This window comes from Lagenorhynchus albirostris, chromosome 6 (assembly GCF_949774975.1).
Source record: "Lagenorhynchus albirostris chromosome 6, mLagAlb1.1, whole genome shotgun sequence".
Lineage (NCBI taxonomy): Eukaryota > Metazoa > Chordata > Mammalia > Artiodactyla > Delphinidae > Lagenorhynchus > Lagenorhynchus albirostris.
In genome coordinates, this window is record NC_083100.1 from 22,158,006 (window position 1) to 22,180,125 (window position 22,120).

The window sequence follows — 22,120 nt, forward strand, 5'->3', positions numbered from 1 at the left end:
TGACACTTTGTTATGAGAGTCATTAGGCCCAGAGTCTGTAACACACTCTCTGTGCCCTGCCTCTGCTAGAGCAGGCACTATGTACTGAAGAAAGCGAGAGAATATAGGACAAGTCCTACTGGCCTGGCAAGGGTCCCACCTAACTCCTCATGACGTGTCCAGGCCACGTGACACCTGCTCGAAGGTGTGGATAGGCAGTTAATTTTATGGAGAGTAGGAGGTGTGGGCTCAGCTTTTTTTTTTTTCTTTCCGTGAGGCAGTATCTGAAGGATATTCATTCTCTCTTGAGTCTAAACTTTATGCAACAAGCAGCAACTGGATGTTATTTTAAAATAAGCAAAAGCCACCAAAAGATCCTGGTCTGGGTCCTTGTTTGAGAGAAAGAGTTGGTTGAGAAGTGTTCCTTGGTCAGGATTAACCCAAGGGAAAAATCCAAGAGGGAGAGAAGATCTGTGGGTTTCTTACCCCAGCCCGCAGGAAGGCTATGCCATGAAAAGTCTTCTGATCCATTGACACGCAGCAAGTTGGACGGGGAACCAATTCTTCTTTTGAGGTTTGGAGAAAAAGAGAGGAATTCTCTTGTTCGTGGAGTTTGAAGGATGGCTTCTCCATTTCATCAGCTTCACGTCTTGGTCTGGAAAAATTGGCTAGGCGTCAAAAGGCAGCCGGTGAGTAAAACAAGGGAAGGGGTCCTGGGGGAAAGGCTCCAGACAATTTTAAAATGTAGTGTTCGTGACAGGTAAAAAGAGAAGGAGAAGAGTTTTAAATCATTTTCTAAAGCAGGAATGAGATATTTCGGAATCATCCCTGCATCTGTCCTACAGCTAAATGGGGTGAGTCTAAACATGCCCCCAAAGCTGCCTTTTGATTTCAGGAAATTAAAAGAATAAACCAGGACATGGCCCGGGCAAGAAAAGATACATCTTGTTACTGGTTGAATTGGAACTTGTGTTGAATTCTAGATTTTGGGCCAAAATGCTTTCAGAAATTTTCCTAATGAATTCTGTTAAAAATGAGATGAGGAAAAGTTTCAGATGAAAGGTACAATAAATGGGGGAGAAATGTACTTCAAAACCAAAACCAATAGAAAGGTTGGTTGATAAGAAACAGTATTTACTAGAAATGCCAAACAAAGGTTAATATGTATGTGATGCTTCAAGAGTGTTATTGAATCACTTTACTGCTACAATCTGTCTACTCAGCTTATTGCAACATCTTTTTTGTGTGTGTGCTCTTACACTCATGTTTGCTTTTTAAATTACATAGCCAGCTATTACATCCTCACCAGATAGGGTGCAGGGAGATTGAGAAAGGAACTGGCTTCTGTGAGTTGTTGCATATTCAGAAGAATGTTTGAAAACTGGAGAAATCCAAAAAGACATTCGATATAGTTCATTTTAGAAGGTAATTCCCAGCCTAAAATTAATAATATAAGTATTTGCAAATAATATGCATCATAGAAACCAAAGTTTATCTATACACCTTATCTCACTCTAGGTTTGCTTGCAGTACCTGATGCCTTCCTTACTTAACACCTTACAAGTGTTCTGATGTATATAGTATGAGGGAGAAGTTGATTTGCCTTTGTGAATTTGGTGGATAGGATTTAAAATCACAAGGCATTATGTGATTACACGGGTGTGGGTGTGGATATAAAATTTTAAATCATTAATATTTTTACTTCATTGTCGGAAGCAACACATCGGAAACAACACAAAAGTGAAACTTTCCATAATTTTCCCACAGTAGGTTCTGTGTGGAATTCAGCAGGGAAAGAGTCTGGGTAGGTGGAGGTGGTTAGAAGACAAGAATTGGCTTCTTGGTTCTATTCCTCACTAGCTACATGACTTAAAGGGCATATCACAATTTCTCTGAGCACTAGTTTTCCCATTTGTAAAATGGGCATCTGGTCTACCATATCTGTCTCATAGGGTGGTAAGAATCAAATGTGCTAATGTATTTCAAAGTGCTTTATAAATGGTGAAACACTTGGCAAATAGATTATAGAGGGATTTGGGGCAATGTCTGTGTCATATTTTATTCAAAGTAATGGTGAAAGAAAATGCAGGGGAAGGGAGAAAGAAAGAAATTTATATACAGTAAAGTTCCTAAGTGATGAAAACTCAATAGTTAAAAATAAAAGAATAAAGGAACTGAAAACGTGTATCTGTTGCTGATAAGCTGAATGCTAAGGTGGCATATTTTCCTTACAATTCCATTTTACCTAAAAATTAAAAATATATATAACTGATTCATTTTGTTGTGAAGCTGAAGCTGACATACCAATACCATATTGGAGTATAATTGTAAAGCAATTATACTCCAATAAAGATGTTAAAAGAAAAAAAAATAAAAATAAAAAAATAAACCCTCAGGTGAGTAAATTTTTTCATTAAGAAATTTTATCTTTAGAAACTTTAATAAGTTCCTTCCTCATCTGTAAAGTAGCTGGCATATCAATTTTCTACTTTAGAGTTTTTCTCCATTTTAGTCAATTTCTGCTGGACATGGCATATTTAAAGAAGGTGAAAGTCAGGCACGCTAAAATGTTTTCACTATGATAACTTATATTATTCCTAAGTAACCAAAATCCCTGAAAGCCCCTGATAATAATACTTTTGCCTAGGGAAAGAGAATACATGAACTATTAGTTCATTTTGGGACATCAAATGATTCAGATCTTAAGAGCACCTTGAGAGAATGGGACCTAGCACAGTCTTGGTTGCAGGAAGTGAGATCATTAAAATTCCAGAATTTGGGGCACTACAGAAGGCCCACCGGAATCCATTATGAGTAACCAGAGGGACAGAAGAGACCTTTAGAAAACGGTGATGCCAAAAGGAGAAGGAAAGACAATTTTAAGTGGAGAGGTAGAGGGCAAAGAAAGGTGTATTTCCTCATAGTTTTGCCTAGAGCCAGTCCTATGTCTTGGTACTGGAAGAGAGGACTTGAGGACACAGGTGGAAGGGATATATGTGTGCCAGTGTTACTTACGAGGGAAGAATGAGAAAATCAAGAGGTTGGAAAGTTAGGATTAAAAAATCTAAAAGGAGATAAATGTTTTTAAAATGTGAAAAGAGAAAATATAGACAAATTAGAAGACAGAACACGTAAAGAAGGGGTATATAAATTGGAGGAGAGGACAAAGTCTTTGTATAGGAACTGGACTTTGTCATCCATCAAGCAGGTATTTAAAATGCAGGTATTTTTATCTCTATCTTTGTAATTGTTCTGAATATGGCACTTTAAAAATATACCTTTATACCCAGGAAAATAGAAATTAAGTTGTGTGACACTGGAAATGTATAGTCATTAGTGAATGTTGAGGAAAAATGCTAGTATCACCTCCATGCCATCCTCTTCCATTTTGTTTTCAAGAGAGTCAATCACAGAGCAAGGCAGTAGGAAGGATAGTGTGTAGAGGAAGAAGTTAGGAATCTATGAATGGAGACGCAAAACAAGAAAAAAATATAGTAAAATTATTAAAGTTGAGCGGGGATTACTGAGGAAGTTTATTATAAAAGTATATACTAGACTAGAAAGTGAAAAAACTATTTTAAACAACTATGCTGTCTAAGAAGTAAAATAACAGTGGAATAAGCTACATGTTGACCTGGCTGCAAAAAAGGGAAGGCAGGATTTTAAATTTTTTTTTTTTTTTTTTTTTTTTTTTTTTGCCGTACGCGGGCCTCCCACCGCTGCGGCCCCTCCCGCCGCGGAGCACAGGCTCCGGACACGCAGGCTCAGCGGCCATGGCCCACGGGCCCAGCTGCTCCCCGGCACGTGGGATCTTCCCGGACCGGGGCACGAACCCGCAGTCCCCCTGCATCGGCAGGTGGACCCCCAACCACTGCGCCACCAGGGAAGCCCAAGATTTTTAATTTTTGAGGTGACTGTCCTCAAAATTGTTCTTAGAGCTAATGTTTCTCTCTTTTTTGTAAAATCAAATGTCAGAATTCTGAACTCTTTGAGATTATCTAACTGCCTTGATTTTACAGGGCCCCTGAGAGCTCAAGGTACTTGTCCAGAGTCACGTAGTGAGTTTAAAAACACAGTTATATTCTACCAAAACTGGATCTCTTCTTTCCATTACCTCCTGCTGCTTCTCTATTGCTCCTAAGTTGAGTTTCCTTTCCCAATATTCTCTAATCCCTGCTCAGAGTTCAGCCCATCAACAAAGGGATCATATTCGCTAAGGAGGCCTTAGATATTGCTGTTTTTCAATATTAGTGGTAATACCAATTCTCAATTATATTGCAAAAAATGAATACTAGAGGAGTGTGAAAAAAATACATTAGGCACCAACAGAAATGTTAGGCAATAGAGAAAGTCAATTAGATGCAGTTGCTACCCTGCTGGTCTTGTGATTTAACTCTAAAATATAAGGGAAAAATGAGCATACATTCCACCGGAGATGGTTAGCAACAGGGAGGCTCACCTAATGAGATGCTAGTTAATGACAGGAAACAGAGTCCTGGGACAGCAAAGGCACTGAAGGCTTAAAGACTAGATAGTGCAAGATAAGAATTTATCTTTCATTAAGAAGATGGATTCTAAATAGGCATATCAAGAAGTGACTACAAGTCTCTATAGAAGTGGAATCTAATTCCAGACTTATGACCTAAAGGAGGAAAATTAACTTCAGCTAATTCTTTTCTTTTGTAACTATTTAGCTGGTGGATCACACTTTAGCTCAGTTGATGATAGACCTAGTTTTTCTATCATAGATATTCCTACAACTTGATAAACTTCTAAAACTGGATCGAATTTGACACTTCCTCCCCAATCCTCACCTTGCTCATTTAATTTTCCCCCACAATGGCTAAAGAAAAAGGAAGACTTAACTTGAAAATTTTGGGACAGGTTGGTCCATGCATTAAAATAATTTTTTGATTAAAACAATTTAGAATTAAACTCGAATTTCAAATTTAATTCTAAATCAGATTAAAATGAATTCAGTGTTGCACAAGTCACTCAACTACATGGTCAAATGTTCCAGGCCCTTTTACCTCTTCTGGATCTGTACTATTTACTCCCTTAAGCCCTTTTAATTGTTCAAAAAATTTGTATCTACTTGTTCATTATGGTGCCTGGCACATAGCAGACATGCACATTTTATTAGTTTAGTCAAGCAAAAAGTAAATGAGGTAAAGATGTTTTGGAAGTGGAAGCAATAGAGAAATAATCAGCTTAAAGCCCAATAAAAATGTGTTATTTTCATAAACATCAAAGAAGGTTTACCAATCTTCAAATTGTATTATAATCTATAAATATGGATTTCAGAACATTGTCTTGATCCCAGTTTTTAGATGCGTTATTTACGTAGACGGCAGTGTTCACTAGCAGAAAGCCCAATTAACAGAACTCTTGTGCCACTTTTGTTTCCTTGTTTTGGGGGTGAAACTAAGGTTTATTTCACATCTAAAGTATCACACTCTTACTTCTGAATATGAACCTTGTTACTTGTTAACACCAAGTAACAGTCACCTTTGACTTAACAGACAATGCAAAAAGGAAGGAATAGAAGAGGAAGAAAAAGACTATACTTTATATAGGAAAGTCTGGGCGATTTTTATTTTCAGGTTTGTAATAAAAAGTTATGATTCTAGGTTACAGCTCAACATTTAAATGACTTTCAATGCTGTCATAGGCTGAACTAATAAAAGTGTGGTATTGCAATCAAAGAGAGCTAGTAATCTATTCTGTAGGGGTTTGGCTACAAAACTTAGTGGTTAACTGTGCAGGTGCTGAAGTCAGGCTCCCTGGGTCCAAATATCAGCTCTAGCGTTTAGTGGCTTATGGAATGAAGGCTTATTTAGTCTCTTTAATATTCTAACTTCCCATCTGCAAGAGGAAATGAGGTGATTATATTAAATGAGATAATGCATGTTAAGTGTTTAACGTAGCACCTTGCACATTCTCAGCAGTCATGTATTAGCTATTATTTGGAGTACTTTATTGAATTTTGATATTAATTTTAAGAAGACCACTTGACAACAAGAATTTACCCTGGGGAAGATATTTTGAAATCATATTTAACAGGGAATTGGTGAAGGAACTGGCATTGGTACCCAAGAGGAGAGAGGATTTTGTCTCTATTCGAATACTTGTAGAATTCTCCTGCCGGAGGGGAAGCCAAACTAAGACAAATAAATGTTAGTCATGGGAAGGAGGATATCACCTTGATATGAGCAAAAAAATCGGACAATGTGAGTTGTCCAATAATGAAGAAGTCTCGTGAAATATTGAACTTCTAGTCACCAGAAACATTCAAGTACAGGCTGCATAACCATATTGCAGAGATGTTTTCCCTAACTTTTCATGTACCAGTCATTCTGGACTTATTTCTTTTCCTGGAATATTCCACCCTCTTTCCCATTTGTGGGTCTTCACCCATATGTTTCCCCGGCTTGAAAGACTCCCACTTCTTTCTCATATTCTATCCAACACACATATCCTTTCTTCTGCCTGACCGTTGTTCATCTTTTAGCTTTAGATTCAGCTCCCCTTGCTTTATCTTCCTTTCACACTCTTGACTTCCTGTATCTTAGCATTATCTATTACATTTGGTGATAATTTTTTTTCATGTTTCCCTTCCTCAAAAGACTGAAAATTTTAATTGCTCTATCCTCAGGGCCAGGTACACAGTAGGTGCTCAATAATTTTTTATTGTGTTAATGAATGTATAAGCCTTATATGAATGATTACTATAGTGTATGTTAAACTGTAAGTTTCCTTAAGACTCTCCAAGACTGTGGTTTCATGGAGGGAAATGGAGAATCTTCATCCTAAACATTTTACTTTTATTTATTTTCAGAGTTAAGGAGAAGAATCCCCATTGAAATCTGGAAATTGTACTGATATTCAGTATTATTCATTTCAGACATAACTAACTTCTAACCACTGTAGTGCAAGGGATACAAACTCAAATATCTGCAAGGACAAGACAGGCAATGTAACTGTGTGAAATGGGACAAGCATAGATGGTAGGAAATGAGGACATTTATGATTAAGACTAGAGAGTGAATATCCTACTTACAGGCATTCAAATAGTAGTAGTTTCTCAAATTTTTAAATATATAGTAATACATTGATTTAAAGTTCACCTGTATCTTATTTTCTTATTTACTTTCAATGAAAATAAGAACATAATAAAAATGATGGCCACAACTGGAATCAGGTGTACTAACAATAATTAGAATAAAGGGTTCTAACAAAGTAATGAAGTGTGAATGACTTAAAGTTGAAATTATGTGCTCTGCCAAGATTTTTCAGAAAATTAGATTTGAAAGGTTTTCAGAGATTTGAAACAATACTTCTCAGCAAATGCAGAGGCAAATGTTACTAGGTAATTCAATTGAGCTAAAAAGTACTACAGATCTGGTAGTGAACGGAAATTTTGGAGTGAATTTACATTTGGTTCATTCAAGGAATTTCTTAAGATTTAAACCTAGAATTTTGAGTGGATGACCTCACTGACTTCAGGGCCACTGAAGTGTGTCCTGTCATCATCATTAATTCTCCAAAACTTATCACCTGCGTTGTACAACAGGATAGAGTTCCTAGATAGAAAGCATGTTTTTTTTTTCTTTAAATCTCTTTTCTTGGTCCTCTTCTCTTTTGCTGTCTTTTATTTATTTTTATTTTTAAATTTTTAAATAGATTTATTTAATTAATTAATTATTTTTTGGCTGTGTTGGGTCTTCGTTGCTGTGCACTGGCTTTCTCTAGTTGCAGTGAGCGGGGGCTAGTCTTCGTTGTGATGCGCGGGCTTCTCATTGTCGTGGCTTCTCTTGTTGCGGAGCACGGGCTCTAGGCACGCAAGCTTCAGTAGTTGTGGCATGTGGGCTCAGTGGTTGTGGCTTGCGGGCTCTAGAGCTCAGGCTCAGTAGTTGTGGCACACAGGCTTAGTTGCTCCGTGGCATGTGGGATCTTCCCGGACCAGGGCTCGAACCTGTGTCCCCTGCATTGGCAGGTGGATTCTTAACCACTGCGCCACCAGGGAAGCCCCTCTTTTGCTGTTTTTTAAAAATTGGTTCTGGATTTTCAAAAAGAATTACTTTTAAAATAATTAAAAAATTTTTAATTTTAAAATAATTTCAAATTTAAGGAGAAGTTGCATGAACAGTACAAATATATATTTTTCTAGAGCTAGTTGAGATTGGTGCCCCATTACCTCAGATACTTTAGTGTGCATATTTCACAAACAAGGAAATCCTCCAATATAACCCAATACCACCATCAAATCCTTAGATCCAATTCAATATTCACCAGTTCTCCCAATCATGTCCTTACAGAAAAATAGTCCAGTCATGTTCTGTATCTAGTTTTTATGTCTTTAGTTTCCTTCAGTCTGTACCAGTTTGGTAGTCTTTCCTTGACTTTAATGACCCTGACACAGTTTGAACATTCAAGACCAGTTGTTTTGTAGGGTATCTGTTGTTTTGTAGCATATTCATTTAGTAGAGACTCAGGTTATTTACCTCTGGAAGGAATACCACAGAAGTGATTCTCTGTTCTTCATATTGCATCACATCAGGTGGTGCATGATGTTAGTTTGTCTCATTTTATGGGGAAATATTTTGAGACCAACTACGTATTCCATTCCTCATTAAACTTTCAATTTATCTGTTTCCTTATACATTTATTTATATTTACATAGACTCATGGGTTCCTGATTTATTCAGTTAGATATACTCTTTTATTAACATAATGTCTTTAATGTTTAATTTTGGCCAGTGGGTCAGATTTGATGCTCAGTTATGGTCATTTGCAGGTATCTGTGTTTTACTGATGTGTCCCCATCATTCTCTGAGATTCTCTGAGCAGTATATCTAGTGCTCTTCTGTCTATTGGTCTACCTACCTACCTATTTCTTTCTATGTATGTATGTATGTATCTAACTATCTCTGTGTCTGCATACATTCTACATATATTCTATAGCTCTGTTCAAGCTTGGAAATGGCAATCCCCTAATAGCAACAAGCACACTTAGCTCTCATCCACTAAAAGAAGCTAGTGTTTCTTGAAAAAAATGGTATTTTCAGGGCTGGGACAGAGAAAGTACACAATGAGGCAGAAACAACTTGTGGGACTGGAAAGAAAGAAAGAAGTTATGCACACACATTTATCGCTATATTTCATGAACCAGCAGTTCATAGCCATATCTTTAATTGTAACCCAACACTACCGGGTTCATTCTAGTTTCGCCCTTTATCATGTTTATAATTTCTCTGATGGATAGTGAAAAGCCAGGCTCCTCCAATGTAGGATATGTTTACTTTTAATCAACCTTCCCATATGAAACCAGTCACCTGCTCCTTGCCCTGCATAGACAGTCTCCTTACCCGACTTGGGTCCTGACACCCCATGTCTGGCTGCTGCACTGTGGATATCCTCTTCACCTTGCTAAGGACCCACCTCCCTCACTGTGTCACTGTGGTGCCCCGAGTCCTAATGTGAACTTACCTTGCTGCCCCACCTAAGGGATTTTGGGCACTGAATTTTTCAGAAAGGGGAAAGTGAAGAGAAAGCGAACAGAAGGGGACATCTCAATAGCAAATAAACTCTGGAGAAATAAAGAGAGACAAATGCCATGGCCCACTAAGGAATTGTAAATTACTCAGTGTGCATATGCCCTTAGGTGTCAAGAATTCAGGGAGGGGCTTCCCTGGTGGCGCAGTGGTTGAGAGTCCGCCTGTCGATGCAGGGGACACGGGTTCGTGCCCCGGTCTGGGAAGATCCCACATGCCGCAGAGAGGCTGGGCCCGTGAGCCATGGCCGCTGAGCCTGCGCGTCCGGAGCCTGTGCCCCGCAATGGGAGAGGCCACAACAGTTAGAGGCCCGCGTACCGCAAAAAAAAAAAAAAAAAAAAAAAGGAATTCAGGGAGTATGGAATGCAAGTGAGGTATAGAGGCACGTGTGAGATAATTAAAATATTAGCAAAAATATGAAACTCTTAAAAACTATTTTCCCAAAGTTTTCAAGTAGCCCCCAATGTCTGTATATATAAAATCAATATTTTAGCCTTTTCTCCAAACAGACAATAAAAGTCATGGCTCATCGGTTTAATATTTGGATCCTTGACATTGCATTCGCTTCTAGGTTGTTTATGATAATATTTAGAATGGTGTTGAGAGCAATCCTGCTGCTATGAAAATTTAAATTTTATTTCTTGCTTTTGTGATTAACTTGTCAACCTTAACGTTCCTGAGATCACAGTGTGGAGGGCTTTGGATTTATTATCCTTCTAAAGTGCTGCATGCAGAAATGTTCTCCAAACCTCTCTGACCTAAAATCCTGGGGGAAATCTTGTGATAATAGATTGTTTATGGGCTTGTGGTGGATTTTACCTAAAACAGGGTGCCTTAAACTACTCTGATACTGCACTTTTGTTTGGATCTAAATCACGTCTAAAACTAATTTCAAAATTACCAAAACATCCGCATGAAACCATAAAATTATATCAACCAAAAGATAACTTAAAAATATCCCATGACATATGTTCTTTATTTGAATGCAAATGTACATTTGTGTTGGTGTAACTGATCTCAGTTGCTCGCTGAATTCTCATGAGGTTGCTATGGAAAATGAATAGATGTTCCTAAAAGTAGCTATGGGGCACTGAACCTACTCAGATGAATACATTTTTAAAAGGATAACTATGGCTTCAAATATAAAACCAATAAATCCACAAACATTAAATATTTTAACCTTAATTCCTTATAGTCTACATTTCAAATGAGTCACATAGAATAAAAATTGTACCTTGTATATAGGATCTTCGAAGAATAGACTCTAATTTTCAAATATATCAGAGATTAGGCTAGAATAATAACACATCTTATATTTTCATAACACACATGTTTTTCCAATACACTTTCTGTAGTACTTTCGTATTCCTCGGAGCAGCGTGATTTTTTTTAATGCTATCTTAGTATCTTGGTGTTCACATCCTTGTCCCCTGCTCTGCTTTCCAACTGGGTATGTAACTTTGGATAAGTTATGCTAACTCTCTGCAACCCAGAGAATAAAAAAGGGAGTTGGATCAGATCAAGGCTTCTTAGCCTCTTCTGTGTTCTGGATGTCTTTGACAGCCTGGTGAAGCCTATGGCCCTTGTAAGAATAATGTTCTTAAATCAGTGAAATAAATACAATTACAAATAAAACCAATTATATTGAAATTCAGTTATTAAGGTATTGAAAAGCAAGTTTATGATACGGTAACGCATGTTTATTCTATCATTAAATAAATAAAGGTGAATCCATGACTACTATAATTTTAATGCTGTGATGAGTATAAACAGCACTTTGAGGTATCTGCAACAACACTAATATGATTTGAAAATATCTGTGGTTTCTATTGGTGACAAAGTCACAGGTACTTCTAATACCATTGTGGTTCCTAGCCTATATTCATCATTAATGGAAATACTAAAGAGTCCTAAGCTGGAGAAATTAAAATGTGATCTTTTTTTCCTGTCCAAGTTTAGAAATGCCCAGAATTCTGTGCATTAGATGATCTCAAAGGAAATTTCCAACAAAAATATTCCAAGACTGTAAACAGTCCTGCTAGTTAGGTAGGGTGGTGTGCATTTAGAATTCCTCTATTCCATGTGTGGACCATGGACAGAAGCATCAGCTCACCTACCTGGAGCTTGTTAGAAAGAGATACAGTACCTCCAGCCAGCCACAGATCTACTGAATCTGAATCTATGTGCTTACAAGATCCTTAGGTGATTTGGTACGCACATTAATGCTTGAGAAGTGCTTCTATAGATTAGGCTGTTGAGCCTGTCTGGGAGCTTTTAAACTGTGGTTAAACTGAGTACCTTAGGATTCCCCAGATCGACAGTCAACTTCCTCCATTTTCTAAAACTTGCCCTTAAACCCAAAGTTCTAAGAATTTCGTGACAGATCTGCCAGCAAGGAGATCAGTGCTGATAGAGACACATGGAGATTTTCATGGAAAATTTAGGTTGGGAGTTACTTAAGGATCAATAGTTGAATGGGTCTAGATTGTTTTGGAGAATTGAAGAGCCCCAGGCAGTAGTTTGAGATTTGGCAGAAGCAAATCGTCTCTGAAAAATGGGGGAAGAATGAGAACAAGTCTGACTGCATAATCAGATAGAAACATAGTTTAACTATAGGCACAGTTAATGTTCTTGTGAATACATGTTTTTCACTGCTATGGAACCAATTTTATAGATATGTAAAATATGAAGCAGGTAGTGTCTTATGAACTGCATCATGTTTACATGGGGAGGAAAGCCACTCCTGAAGTGTCTTACAGTGAAATTCTCTAATAGAAATTTCAATGTAATATACATTTATCGAACCTCTATTCTATACCAGTGGAAATTCAGGGATGAATTAGACACTGTTCTTGCCATGAAAGAATTACCAGTTTATTTCATGAGCCAAGCCAAAAAAAAGATATATTGACAAAAAGAGTATAAGTTCTATAATAGAAGCAGGCACAAGATACTATTTATAGTGGTTTGGAGGGGGTTGCATAGAACTTTAAGTTTCTGTTTACTCTTTTACTTGTTGACTCAACCATTCATTCATTCATTTGTTCAACAATGTTTATTGAGCCATTAGCCAATGTCACACACTAATCTTTATGCCTGAGTGTAGAATGCTAATATTGGAAGTGGTAAGATACATCTTGGTTGAAATTAGGTTGGGTTTTATATGCCCTGTTTAGCATGTTGAGCCTTATCCAACAAACAACTGGGAAGCTCTAAAAGATTTTCAAGTTAGGAAGTTCCTGATCATACTTGAATCTGAAGAGCATCCTTCTTGGGACAGTCATGAAAGGTGACTGGACAGGGGGCTTCAGAAGGTTATTTTAAGATTTTAAACCTGGAAAAATCCTTCTTGTGTTTATTTCAGGGTTTCTTGCATTTTTAAAACTCTCTCATTCCTTTCTTATTAATAATATTTTCAGGCAAATATCTGGCTTTTGTTGGAATTTTATAGTATAATGTACTTCTTGTCAGGTGTTTTGGTTTAGTAATATAATTAACATTTTTTTTTCTATCATTACTTTGCAGCTTTGGACACTTGTCTTGATTTTATGGCCAGTTACTATTTTCTTAATTTTGGCTATTACCCGGACCAAATTTCCTCCAAAACCAAAGGCAACTTGTAAGTAAATGAGATTTGTTTATTTCCCTAACTTTTGGATTCTAGTTAAAATTTATTTTGCTACCACTTCAGTGTTTTATTGTAAAATTTATTTTTCTGAGTAGCGTTCCCACTTGGAAGTGTTTGTATAAATGCTTAGTATGTCTTTTCCCCAGTCTTTTGAATCAGTAAGAAGTTGAGCCTGTAATATTTAGCTAGAAAAATATAAAGTATGTAGGAGCAAGAATATATTTTAATCTTTAACTATAAAATTTTAACTCATTTAGTGTTCATCTCATAAATCCCACCATAGTGTGTACACCGCAAACAAGCAGCCATCTCAAACTTAGATCATCCTTTTCTTTTGTATCATAGCAGAAGCCATAGAGTGGAATTTGATCAACTGAACACAAATGAAATCCAGAGTACTATAAAAATCTCATCTTTCTTCAGGGCTAATTCATGAATGGTGCAATGTATCAAAACATTTGGTTTAAAAGAAGATTATTTTCCAATTAGTGTTGTTTCAGTTACATTTAGTCATTACCGAGTTATAAAATGGGCACAATGCCCACTCAGTTCGTGATTTCTTTTGGATCCAGGATGGAAATGCAGAAGAGACTCAGAAAAGTCTTCAAAACTGAGCAGGATGAGCCTTTTAACCCCAATGATGTGACCAGTATTGTTTTTGCTTTTGTTTTTAAACTTCGGAGTCAGTTTTCTTAGGAGAGGAGTAAAGTCAGGTCAGATGTTTCATGTTTCACAAAGCAGCCATCTCCTAAAAAGCTTCCTGTAAATCAGATTTCTGAAAAATCAAATTGTATTTCAGATAAATTATGGTAATCCACCAAATAAAAGAGCACTATGCTGAATTATTTGTAAAGAGAATAATGAGCTAGTGACATTTTAAAGTAAGCACAGTGCTTTTCAATCACCCAGCCCTAAGAAGTAAGGTGAGAGCCATGGTGGAATCTACTTGAATTACACACAATATGATAATTCAAAAGAAAGTATCAATTCAGTTAGTGTGAAGCATTTAAACTCTTGGTGCTAGAACAAATAATTCCTTACATTTGAATTGCACCTTATCATTTCTAAAGGACTTTTGCACAAGTGATTATGTAGAGTTATTGATGAGATTTTATTAGGTTGTTTATAAAAACAGCATAATTTTGTTCTCTTCATATTGTGTGTATATTAGTTCTTTATTATAACAGATTAATTCCATTGTATACTGTTGGAATTTATGTATTCTTGTATATCTTAAATAACATGGACTTCAGAAATAATGCATTCAGCACATAAGGACAAATACTCTTTGAACTACTCTAGTTAAAGATGCTAATTATCAATTTGCTAGCGATAGTAATAGGAGTTTGTTAGCTCCTTTCAACAACTTATTTTCACCAATTTCTTGTTCTTAAGGATTTTTCAGTTATATAAAGTTCCCTTTCTAAAACTTCTAAGAGAAAAATATAAGGTGTGTGAGTGAGTAGTCTTAAACCAATTGATGTTACCCTATAGGATTTAGAGATTCATGGGGGAAATCATGGAGAGTTCTTATAATCCCACTAAATTACAAAGAAAAACTTGGGAAAGCTATGTGACAAATGCTTCACAGACCAAATAAAAGGCTCTGCAAAACACACTATCCAAAAGGAAATGAATAACCATTTTTTACTGTGAACCTATTATCATACTCTAGTAATAATTAGCTTAGAAGCAATTATGTTTGTGGGTAGGAGGGAACAAAATTGTAGAAAAGTTCAAACATTGAAAGTATTTTTGCTAGTCTCTCAGATCGTGTAAGACTCAATCTAGAAAATAGTTTATTGGTTTGTTATTAGAACTGAAAGGGACCCTCTCACTTTACAAATGAGAACACTGAGACCCAAGGAGATTTTAATTTGCCAAAATTCAATCATGTGGGATAAGAGAGAAAGGTATTGGGAACCACCTTTATTTATTCTTTGTCCATGAGATTTGTGTCATATCTTACCCTCTTACACATAGAGCCAAATACAAAGTATGTCCAAGATTTTAACTCATCCTATAATCAGTAGAGTATAAAATGTAATTTTATAATTGGAGGTACTGTTCTGTAGAGTAATGTAGAGAATCTAAAACTAGTATAGATGCAGTTACTTTTTTTTTCTTTCTTGTGGTAGAGAGAGAATAACTTCAAAATGATAGTTTGGATTTAGGTTTTTTAATTCTGTTTTTTTTAGATTGTTGTTTTTCTTTGTTTCCCACATCTATTATACTGGAAGATTCAAATGAGCTGATAATAATCATGATAAATATTTCTTGATCTCATACTATGTAATGGCTGTGTTCCCTATTTCACAGTCAAGAAAACCAAGGCACAGAGAGGTTAAGTAACTCATTCAAGATTGCACAGTTAATAAGTGGTGGTGTCAGTATTTGAACCCAGACAGTCTGGCTCCAGAATCTGGTTTTAAGCTCATAGGCTCACATTTCTTACATCCAGTAGTCAGCACTAAGTTTTCATGTTTCATTATTTAGGTTTTGCAAAAGTAGACTAAAAATTAGAAATTAGGAATATAAACTCCTTCCCTGTCTCTATCATGAAATAAAAAAAATATGGGGAAGAAGTGGATTCTGATGTAGGTATCAGACTTATCCTAAATATTATTTTTTAATGAGGAATGCTGCCCCTGTTTGACAAATTCTGCATGCATCATTGTAGTTCTAGTATCACAGAAATCAGATCCTGCTTAACAGAGTAAAAATCCTTTTTGGACTTCAGTGACTTCTTCAGTACTAGTTGGGCAATAGAGAAATGAAGATGAAACTCCAGACTACACCCCAGCTGAAACTCAGGTATGGTGAGAATGGGAGTTGTCATCCCGTGGGTACATTCTGCTCCCAGATTAGCCAGGCAGGTATGTAGGACTGGTAAATCATTCAGAGCGAATATAATCAGCAACTCAAAGGACTCCCTCCATAGTCCTTCTGTTGGGCCCTGGAGAAGACTGGATTTTTGGTGAGTAAGGAAGCTGCTGCAGTCCCTGCCATGGTGAGCACCAGTCGGAAGCAAAATGCTTACTTTTGGCATCATCTGCCTTCATTTACTCCCTTTTGTGTTGCCACCAACAGCTTAGGTTAACTTGCCCCTGCAAATAATAAGTCCCAGGTAAAGAAAGCTTTCCAAAGGCTGGCAGACAGGCCCAGATACTTCTTGTTCACACGGAGAAGAAATGGGCCTACGCGCCAGGTCTGAAATAGTTCCAACCGCTTGTAATCTCTACAGGCAGTGGCTTGTCAAGAGGCAAGCTTTAAAAGCCAAAATATTATGCTTAGGAGCAAAAGCAAACAAAAGCAACCCAAACTCCCAAATCACATTGAGGCTAAGCCAAGCTGTAATGTGCAGAGAGTTGCTTCTGTCTCCTTTTAACACGTACGTACCCATGAAAGTGCAGGCAAGCAGTTCCTCAGCGATGATTACTTTACAAGACCCGCCCACAATGAAATAAGTGGCCTCCCAAACATGTAGTATTGCCAACAAGAAGTCACATTTTTATGAAGTGAATGAGAAACAGTGTTTTTTAAGTGGTTGAAAATATCACTGAAATGGAAATTGTACTGTACATATATGATCATGTGCTGAATTAAACTCCAACTGTCTCGAGGCTGTCACTTTCTAACACCCCTGCCCCCTCAGAAAATAAGAAATTCAGCCAATCCCACAGCTGAAAACAGGGACTGTTGGAAGGCAAGGGAAACTGCTAACTGAATGATACCTAAATTTGTGTTATCACAGGGTTAAACTGAATTCCACCCATCCACATGTGACTCAGCAGCTTTGGTAAATCCAAGATCATCATTCCTGACACGTCTTTGGCTTCCAAAGCATACATTTTGTCTTCATGGATGCAATAAAAATAATAATAGTAGTAAACATTTATTGACAACTTGACCATCTGCAGGCACTGTGCTAAGTACTTTGCATATATTTCCTGAGTTAAGACTTACATCATCTCTTTGAACTATGTAATATGATTATTCCTATTTTAAAGGTAACAAAACTGAGGCATAGAAATGTTAAGTAATTTACTAACATTCACATAATTACTATGTCCTTGAGCCTGGATTTTAACCACAGTTCCCTCCCCTCCCCCAACCCATACAGTGAGTTTTTCCAGGTCACAAATGCCAACAATGGCAATCCTAAGGCTCATTTGAGTTTACAGCCTCTCCAGTTTCTTCCTCATACCACCTGCTAGTACTGTCGGAGATCGAAGATGGTTGTAAAAGTGAACTCAGTTGGTTCTTCTATTTGGCAGCAGCTCTAGGAAAAAATGTGAGAAGAAGGATTGAAATTATTGATTACTTGGTGGCTTGTGGGATCCATGGGTGTTGTTATACCTGCGGTATCTGAATTGTTAGTGGGAAAGAGCCTATGAGGCCCCTCACTGGTGAAGGCTTTGAAAGCCAGAGGAGTGAGGTTTGTTCTGGCCCTGCTCTTGCTCTGACTTTTTGTGTGGTGTGTTTTTTGTTTGTTTGTTTTGTTTTGTTTTGTTTTGTTTTTTTGCGGTACACGGGCCTCTCGCTGTTGTGGCCTCTCCCGGTGCGGAGCACAGGCTCCGGAAGCGCAGGCTCAGCGGCCATGGCTCACGGGCCCAGCCGCTCCACGGCATGTGGGATCTTCCTGGACCGGGGCACGAACCTGTGTCCCCTGCATCGGCAGGCGGACTCTCAACCACTGCGCCACCAGGGAAGCCCTGTGTGATGTGTTTTTATGAAAGTGAAGGCAAGTGCACAAGAATAGAATTCCAGGGTGTACCATGCTCTCCAGAACACTCATGATTTAATAGTATTAGTTGAGAGACCCATGGTAAATAATATCCTTTTGCATGTTGATTGGCTAAAATTAATGTAGGCTTTGTTCTGGGAAGATCAGAACTCATCATCACTCATCTTCTGCTCGGGATTGCCCCATCCGATTTCTCCATTCTCAGGTGTGCCAGCAACGCTAGGTAATCTCTCAGGTTAGAGACATCTGAGTCATCTTGACTCCTCCCTTTGCTTCACCTCCCAAACCACTATCCTTCCAATCAGAATCCATCTTGCGAAATGCGTCCTGGAGTTATCCCTTCCCTTCCATACTTCCTGCCACCGTTTGGTTCAAGATCTCAGTTTCATGCCTGGATTTCTTCAAAAGGTGTACTTTTATTTGTCTATTTGTTTTTTATTTGTGTTTTTTTTGTTTTTGGTTTCTGGAAGCCCTGCCTCTAACTCTTCCCACATTTTATCATCAGATAATCCCCTAAAATACTCTTTGGGTCAATCAGATTTCAACTCCTCTTTGCCTCACTTTCAGGACCTTCGTAATTAGGATTCATCCAACTTTCTGTTCTGAAGTATGATGCCTGTGCCTAAAGAAACTGTTTCTGGAAGTCTTCCACACATCCCATGCTCATGGCTCCCCCCACCATTGTCTATTAAAAGACAAGCTTACCCTTTCGCCTTCCCTGGTCATTCAAACTCCAATTATTTCTCCTTTATATCTTTCTTGTGGATATATTGGCTACTAATGAGTGGTCTTTGACCGCTTTATGCTTTAATCTGGACTCACTCATGGACAGATAGCACATTAATAGCAGAAATCACATCATAACATCACACTCTGATGACACTCTTGTCAGATACAGCGTAATTCCTAACATAGGGAACAAAATAGGAATGCTATGTGTTGGTCAGAATTTGATACAGTTTGAAAAATTGATATGGATTATTAGATTACAAAATTCATCCAGAGATGGATAATAAAAAAATCAGTGTAAGTCAGGTGGGTGAAGGACAACAAGTTAGCTTGTTTAGGGTTTGATTTTTACTTCTCTGACCCAGGTAAACATGACTGTGCTATCAAAAATGTCTATAATGGTAATATTAGGAAAAGAAAATGGATATAAATCTCCCTCACTCCTCCCCAGGTAGATTTACTTGGGAATTTCCCTCACAAATTAATAAATTCTTGTGAACGCATATGAAAGATTTTTGTGTGGGAGAGACTTACAGTCTGCTTCTTGTTTAAGTTCCAGAAATGTTGGAACAGGTTTTTTTTTTTAAACACCTTTATCGGAGTATAATTGCTCTACAATGTTGTATTAGCTTCTGCTGTATAACAAAGTGAATCAGCTATATGTATTCATATATCCCCATATTCCCTCCCGCTTGTGTCTCCCTCCCACCCTCCGTATCCCACCCCTCTAGGTGGTCACAAAGCACCGAGCTGATCTTCCCGTGCGATGCACTACCAGATATAAAATAGATGATAGCTAGTGGGAAGCAGTCGCATTGCATAGGTGGTCACAAAGCACCGAGCTGATCTTCCCGTGCGATGCACTACCAAATATAAAATAGATAGCTAGTGGGAAGCAGTCGCATTGCATAGGTGGTCACAAAGCACCGAGCTGATCTTCCCGTGCGATACACTACCAAATATAAAAAAGATGATAGCTAGTGGGAAGCAGTCGCATTGCATGGAACAGCTTTTGAATGTCAAAGCCAGAGTCCCATCATTTACTTCTTCCATCAGTAAGTCAGTAGTTAACTGTTTTGGGGAACATTACTGACCCTTTAGATGACAACCCAGAGGTAAATTTTGTGAAACTCATAGAAGCCGAGGACTGGGATTAGATGGTGATAGCCTGCTCCAGCGCTCCAGGCAGACTTGAATGGAGCAGGAGGAAAGGGGACGTGAATATGGCCCCGCTACACTTGTGCACAGGAACGGCCACAGTTCCTGCTGGTAGTTGCCCATCACCCTGACTTGGAATTCTGCCATTCTTTCACGCAGTGCAGATGGGCACACCCTAATGCCACATAACATGACAAAAGGATTTATCAACTAATTCCCCCTTAGGCTTAGTGCACAGAGTTGCATCAGAGAACGGGAAATACCTTGAACTACAATAACAATTTAACAAGCAGAAAGATAAAGCGTAAAGAATAGCTGTTGATTGCCCAGTGGAGGATTTTGTTTTTCTGCTCCTTTTGCTTCATCCCTGCTTTTGATGATCTACCTTACAAGCTTCCCACAGGTGACTGCCTCACTGAAAGTGGCTCTGGGAGTCACATGCCTTCTCTTTTTTTACTCCCTTTCCCTTTTCTTCCCTTTGTAAAGAGCAGAGGAATTCCTGTTACTGTCAGATAGGAACCTCTAATATCCAAGCCTGTCTGATAAATACAGATAAATAAATGATTGCTTATAAAATTCTCACAAGTATAGTAATGTCATTTGCTGAGGTACCACTATCAGTTGATGTTTCCAATATACCCTTGGAGCTAAGAGGCTGATTTAACAAAGTAATTTCAGCCAATTCCTTTTCACTTGTCAGAGAACATAGAGCCCACACACAGGCTCACAGGTGAGGGTCTAGCTTCATGGTTGGCTGTGTGTTTTCCTGAGTGACTGTTTTATTAAACCTTCCTCTAAGCACCACCCAGGAAAGCTGGCCTACCAGACCTTAGGCATTTTATGCTACTCTCGCTATTCAGGTTTTCTCATTCTCTTTGATCAGGTCATATCATGTCCTCTGCTTAGATAAATGAACCAGTGTATTTTTAGAGTGAAAGTATCTCTCATGGAAGAAATGCCACAGCATACAATATTGGCTTGTCTCAGGTCAGTTAGAATTTCATTGTGGGTTAGAATTAGAATGACCTATAGTATTTTCACATTAAAAAATAAAATCTTTGTTTTGGTTATATATTTATGTACTTATGCTTATTTATAAAATCATTACCATCGTGAAAGGCAATGTAGGGGCTTAGAACACAGACTAGAGATGCAAACTGCCTGTATTCACACATAAGCCCAGGATACAACTCCTGGGTTCTTGGAGCCTCACTCTCCATATCTGTATATTGAAGTTAATAATAGCACCTACCTCATAGAGTGGTGAGAATTAGATGAATTAATCCTTGTTAAATACTTAGAAAAGTACCTGGCACATAATAAGAGCTACATTAGTGTTGGATATTATTTTTTATATTATATATGATATAATAATACATAGAGAGTATAATATCAATAATTGAGTATCATTGAAGTCATCTAGGCTCTCATTATTTGACAGATAAGAAAACAGGCTCAGAAAATTTAAGACACTTGATTAAGGTTTCACATTTATTCTTGCCATTGTCACATATTTAAAAGGTATATCATGTCTGTGCTGATCAAGAACGTCATGAGGACCCAGAGCAATCAAGTCTATAACAGACTATGTATCAGGAACTAAAATAAGTACGCAATGCAATAAATTCCCCAGTGGAGGTCGGACCAAGAGCAGAAGCAGCAGAAAAGATGGAATCCAAGCAGTTTTACCTGGAATCAGGGCTAGGGCCATGGGGAGGCAGATACAAGGCAAAATTTGAGGGGTTAACAAAAACTCAGTAATCAAGATCAATCATATTTCAATACAATATTCTAAAATATAAAAATTAATTTTAAAATTCAATATACAAAATACCAAAATTTTAAATAAAGTCAAGATCAGTGTTACTGCTTTTTCTTTTGCCTTGGGCTCCGGTGTGGCTCATATAGCACTACCTGGGATATCAGGAAAGGTTTCACAAGGAAGTTCTGTGTCTTAGCATGATTCTTAAAGAATGAGTAGGAGTTTGTCAGCTAGACAACTAGTGTCTTTGCATTCCTAACAGAGAGCAATCAGCATGAGTGAAGACATAGGACATGAAAGAGTTAGATGTGCCAGGAATTTGGAGTTTGCTTTGTCTGAAAAAGGAGAATGTTTATTGTGAGTGTTGGGAGATGAGGCTATTTGGTCAGTAGCAAAAGTATTGGACTTTATTTTGAAGAGGATGAGAAGACATTGGAACTTTTGAGTAAATTAATTTTGTTTTAAAATATTTATCTCTTTTTCTGACCATAGAAATACATGCTCATTTTTTAAAAATTAAGTAATTTAATACAAGGATTCATGTTGCAAAAAGGAGAAGTCTC

General features: G+C 37.7%; 1 protein-coding gene across 1 annotated transcript in view; it reads left to right on the top strand.

Annotated features, from left to right (window-relative positions):
- Nucleotides 1-262: 262 nt before the first annotated feature.
- Nucleotides 263-22,120, top strand: part of ABCA12 (ATP binding cassette subfamily A member 12) — a 187,700-nt gene continuing 165,842 nt past the window's right edge. The window contains exons 1-2 of the mRNA XM_060152174.1: nucleotides 263-668; nucleotides 13,059-13,152. Of these exons, the coding sequence (XP_060008157.1) occupies nucleotides 600-668; nucleotides 13,059-13,152 (163 nt within the window). The 5' untranslated portion in view covers nucleotides 263-599. The remainder of the gene's footprint in view (nucleotides 669-13,058; nucleotides 13,153-22,120) is intronic.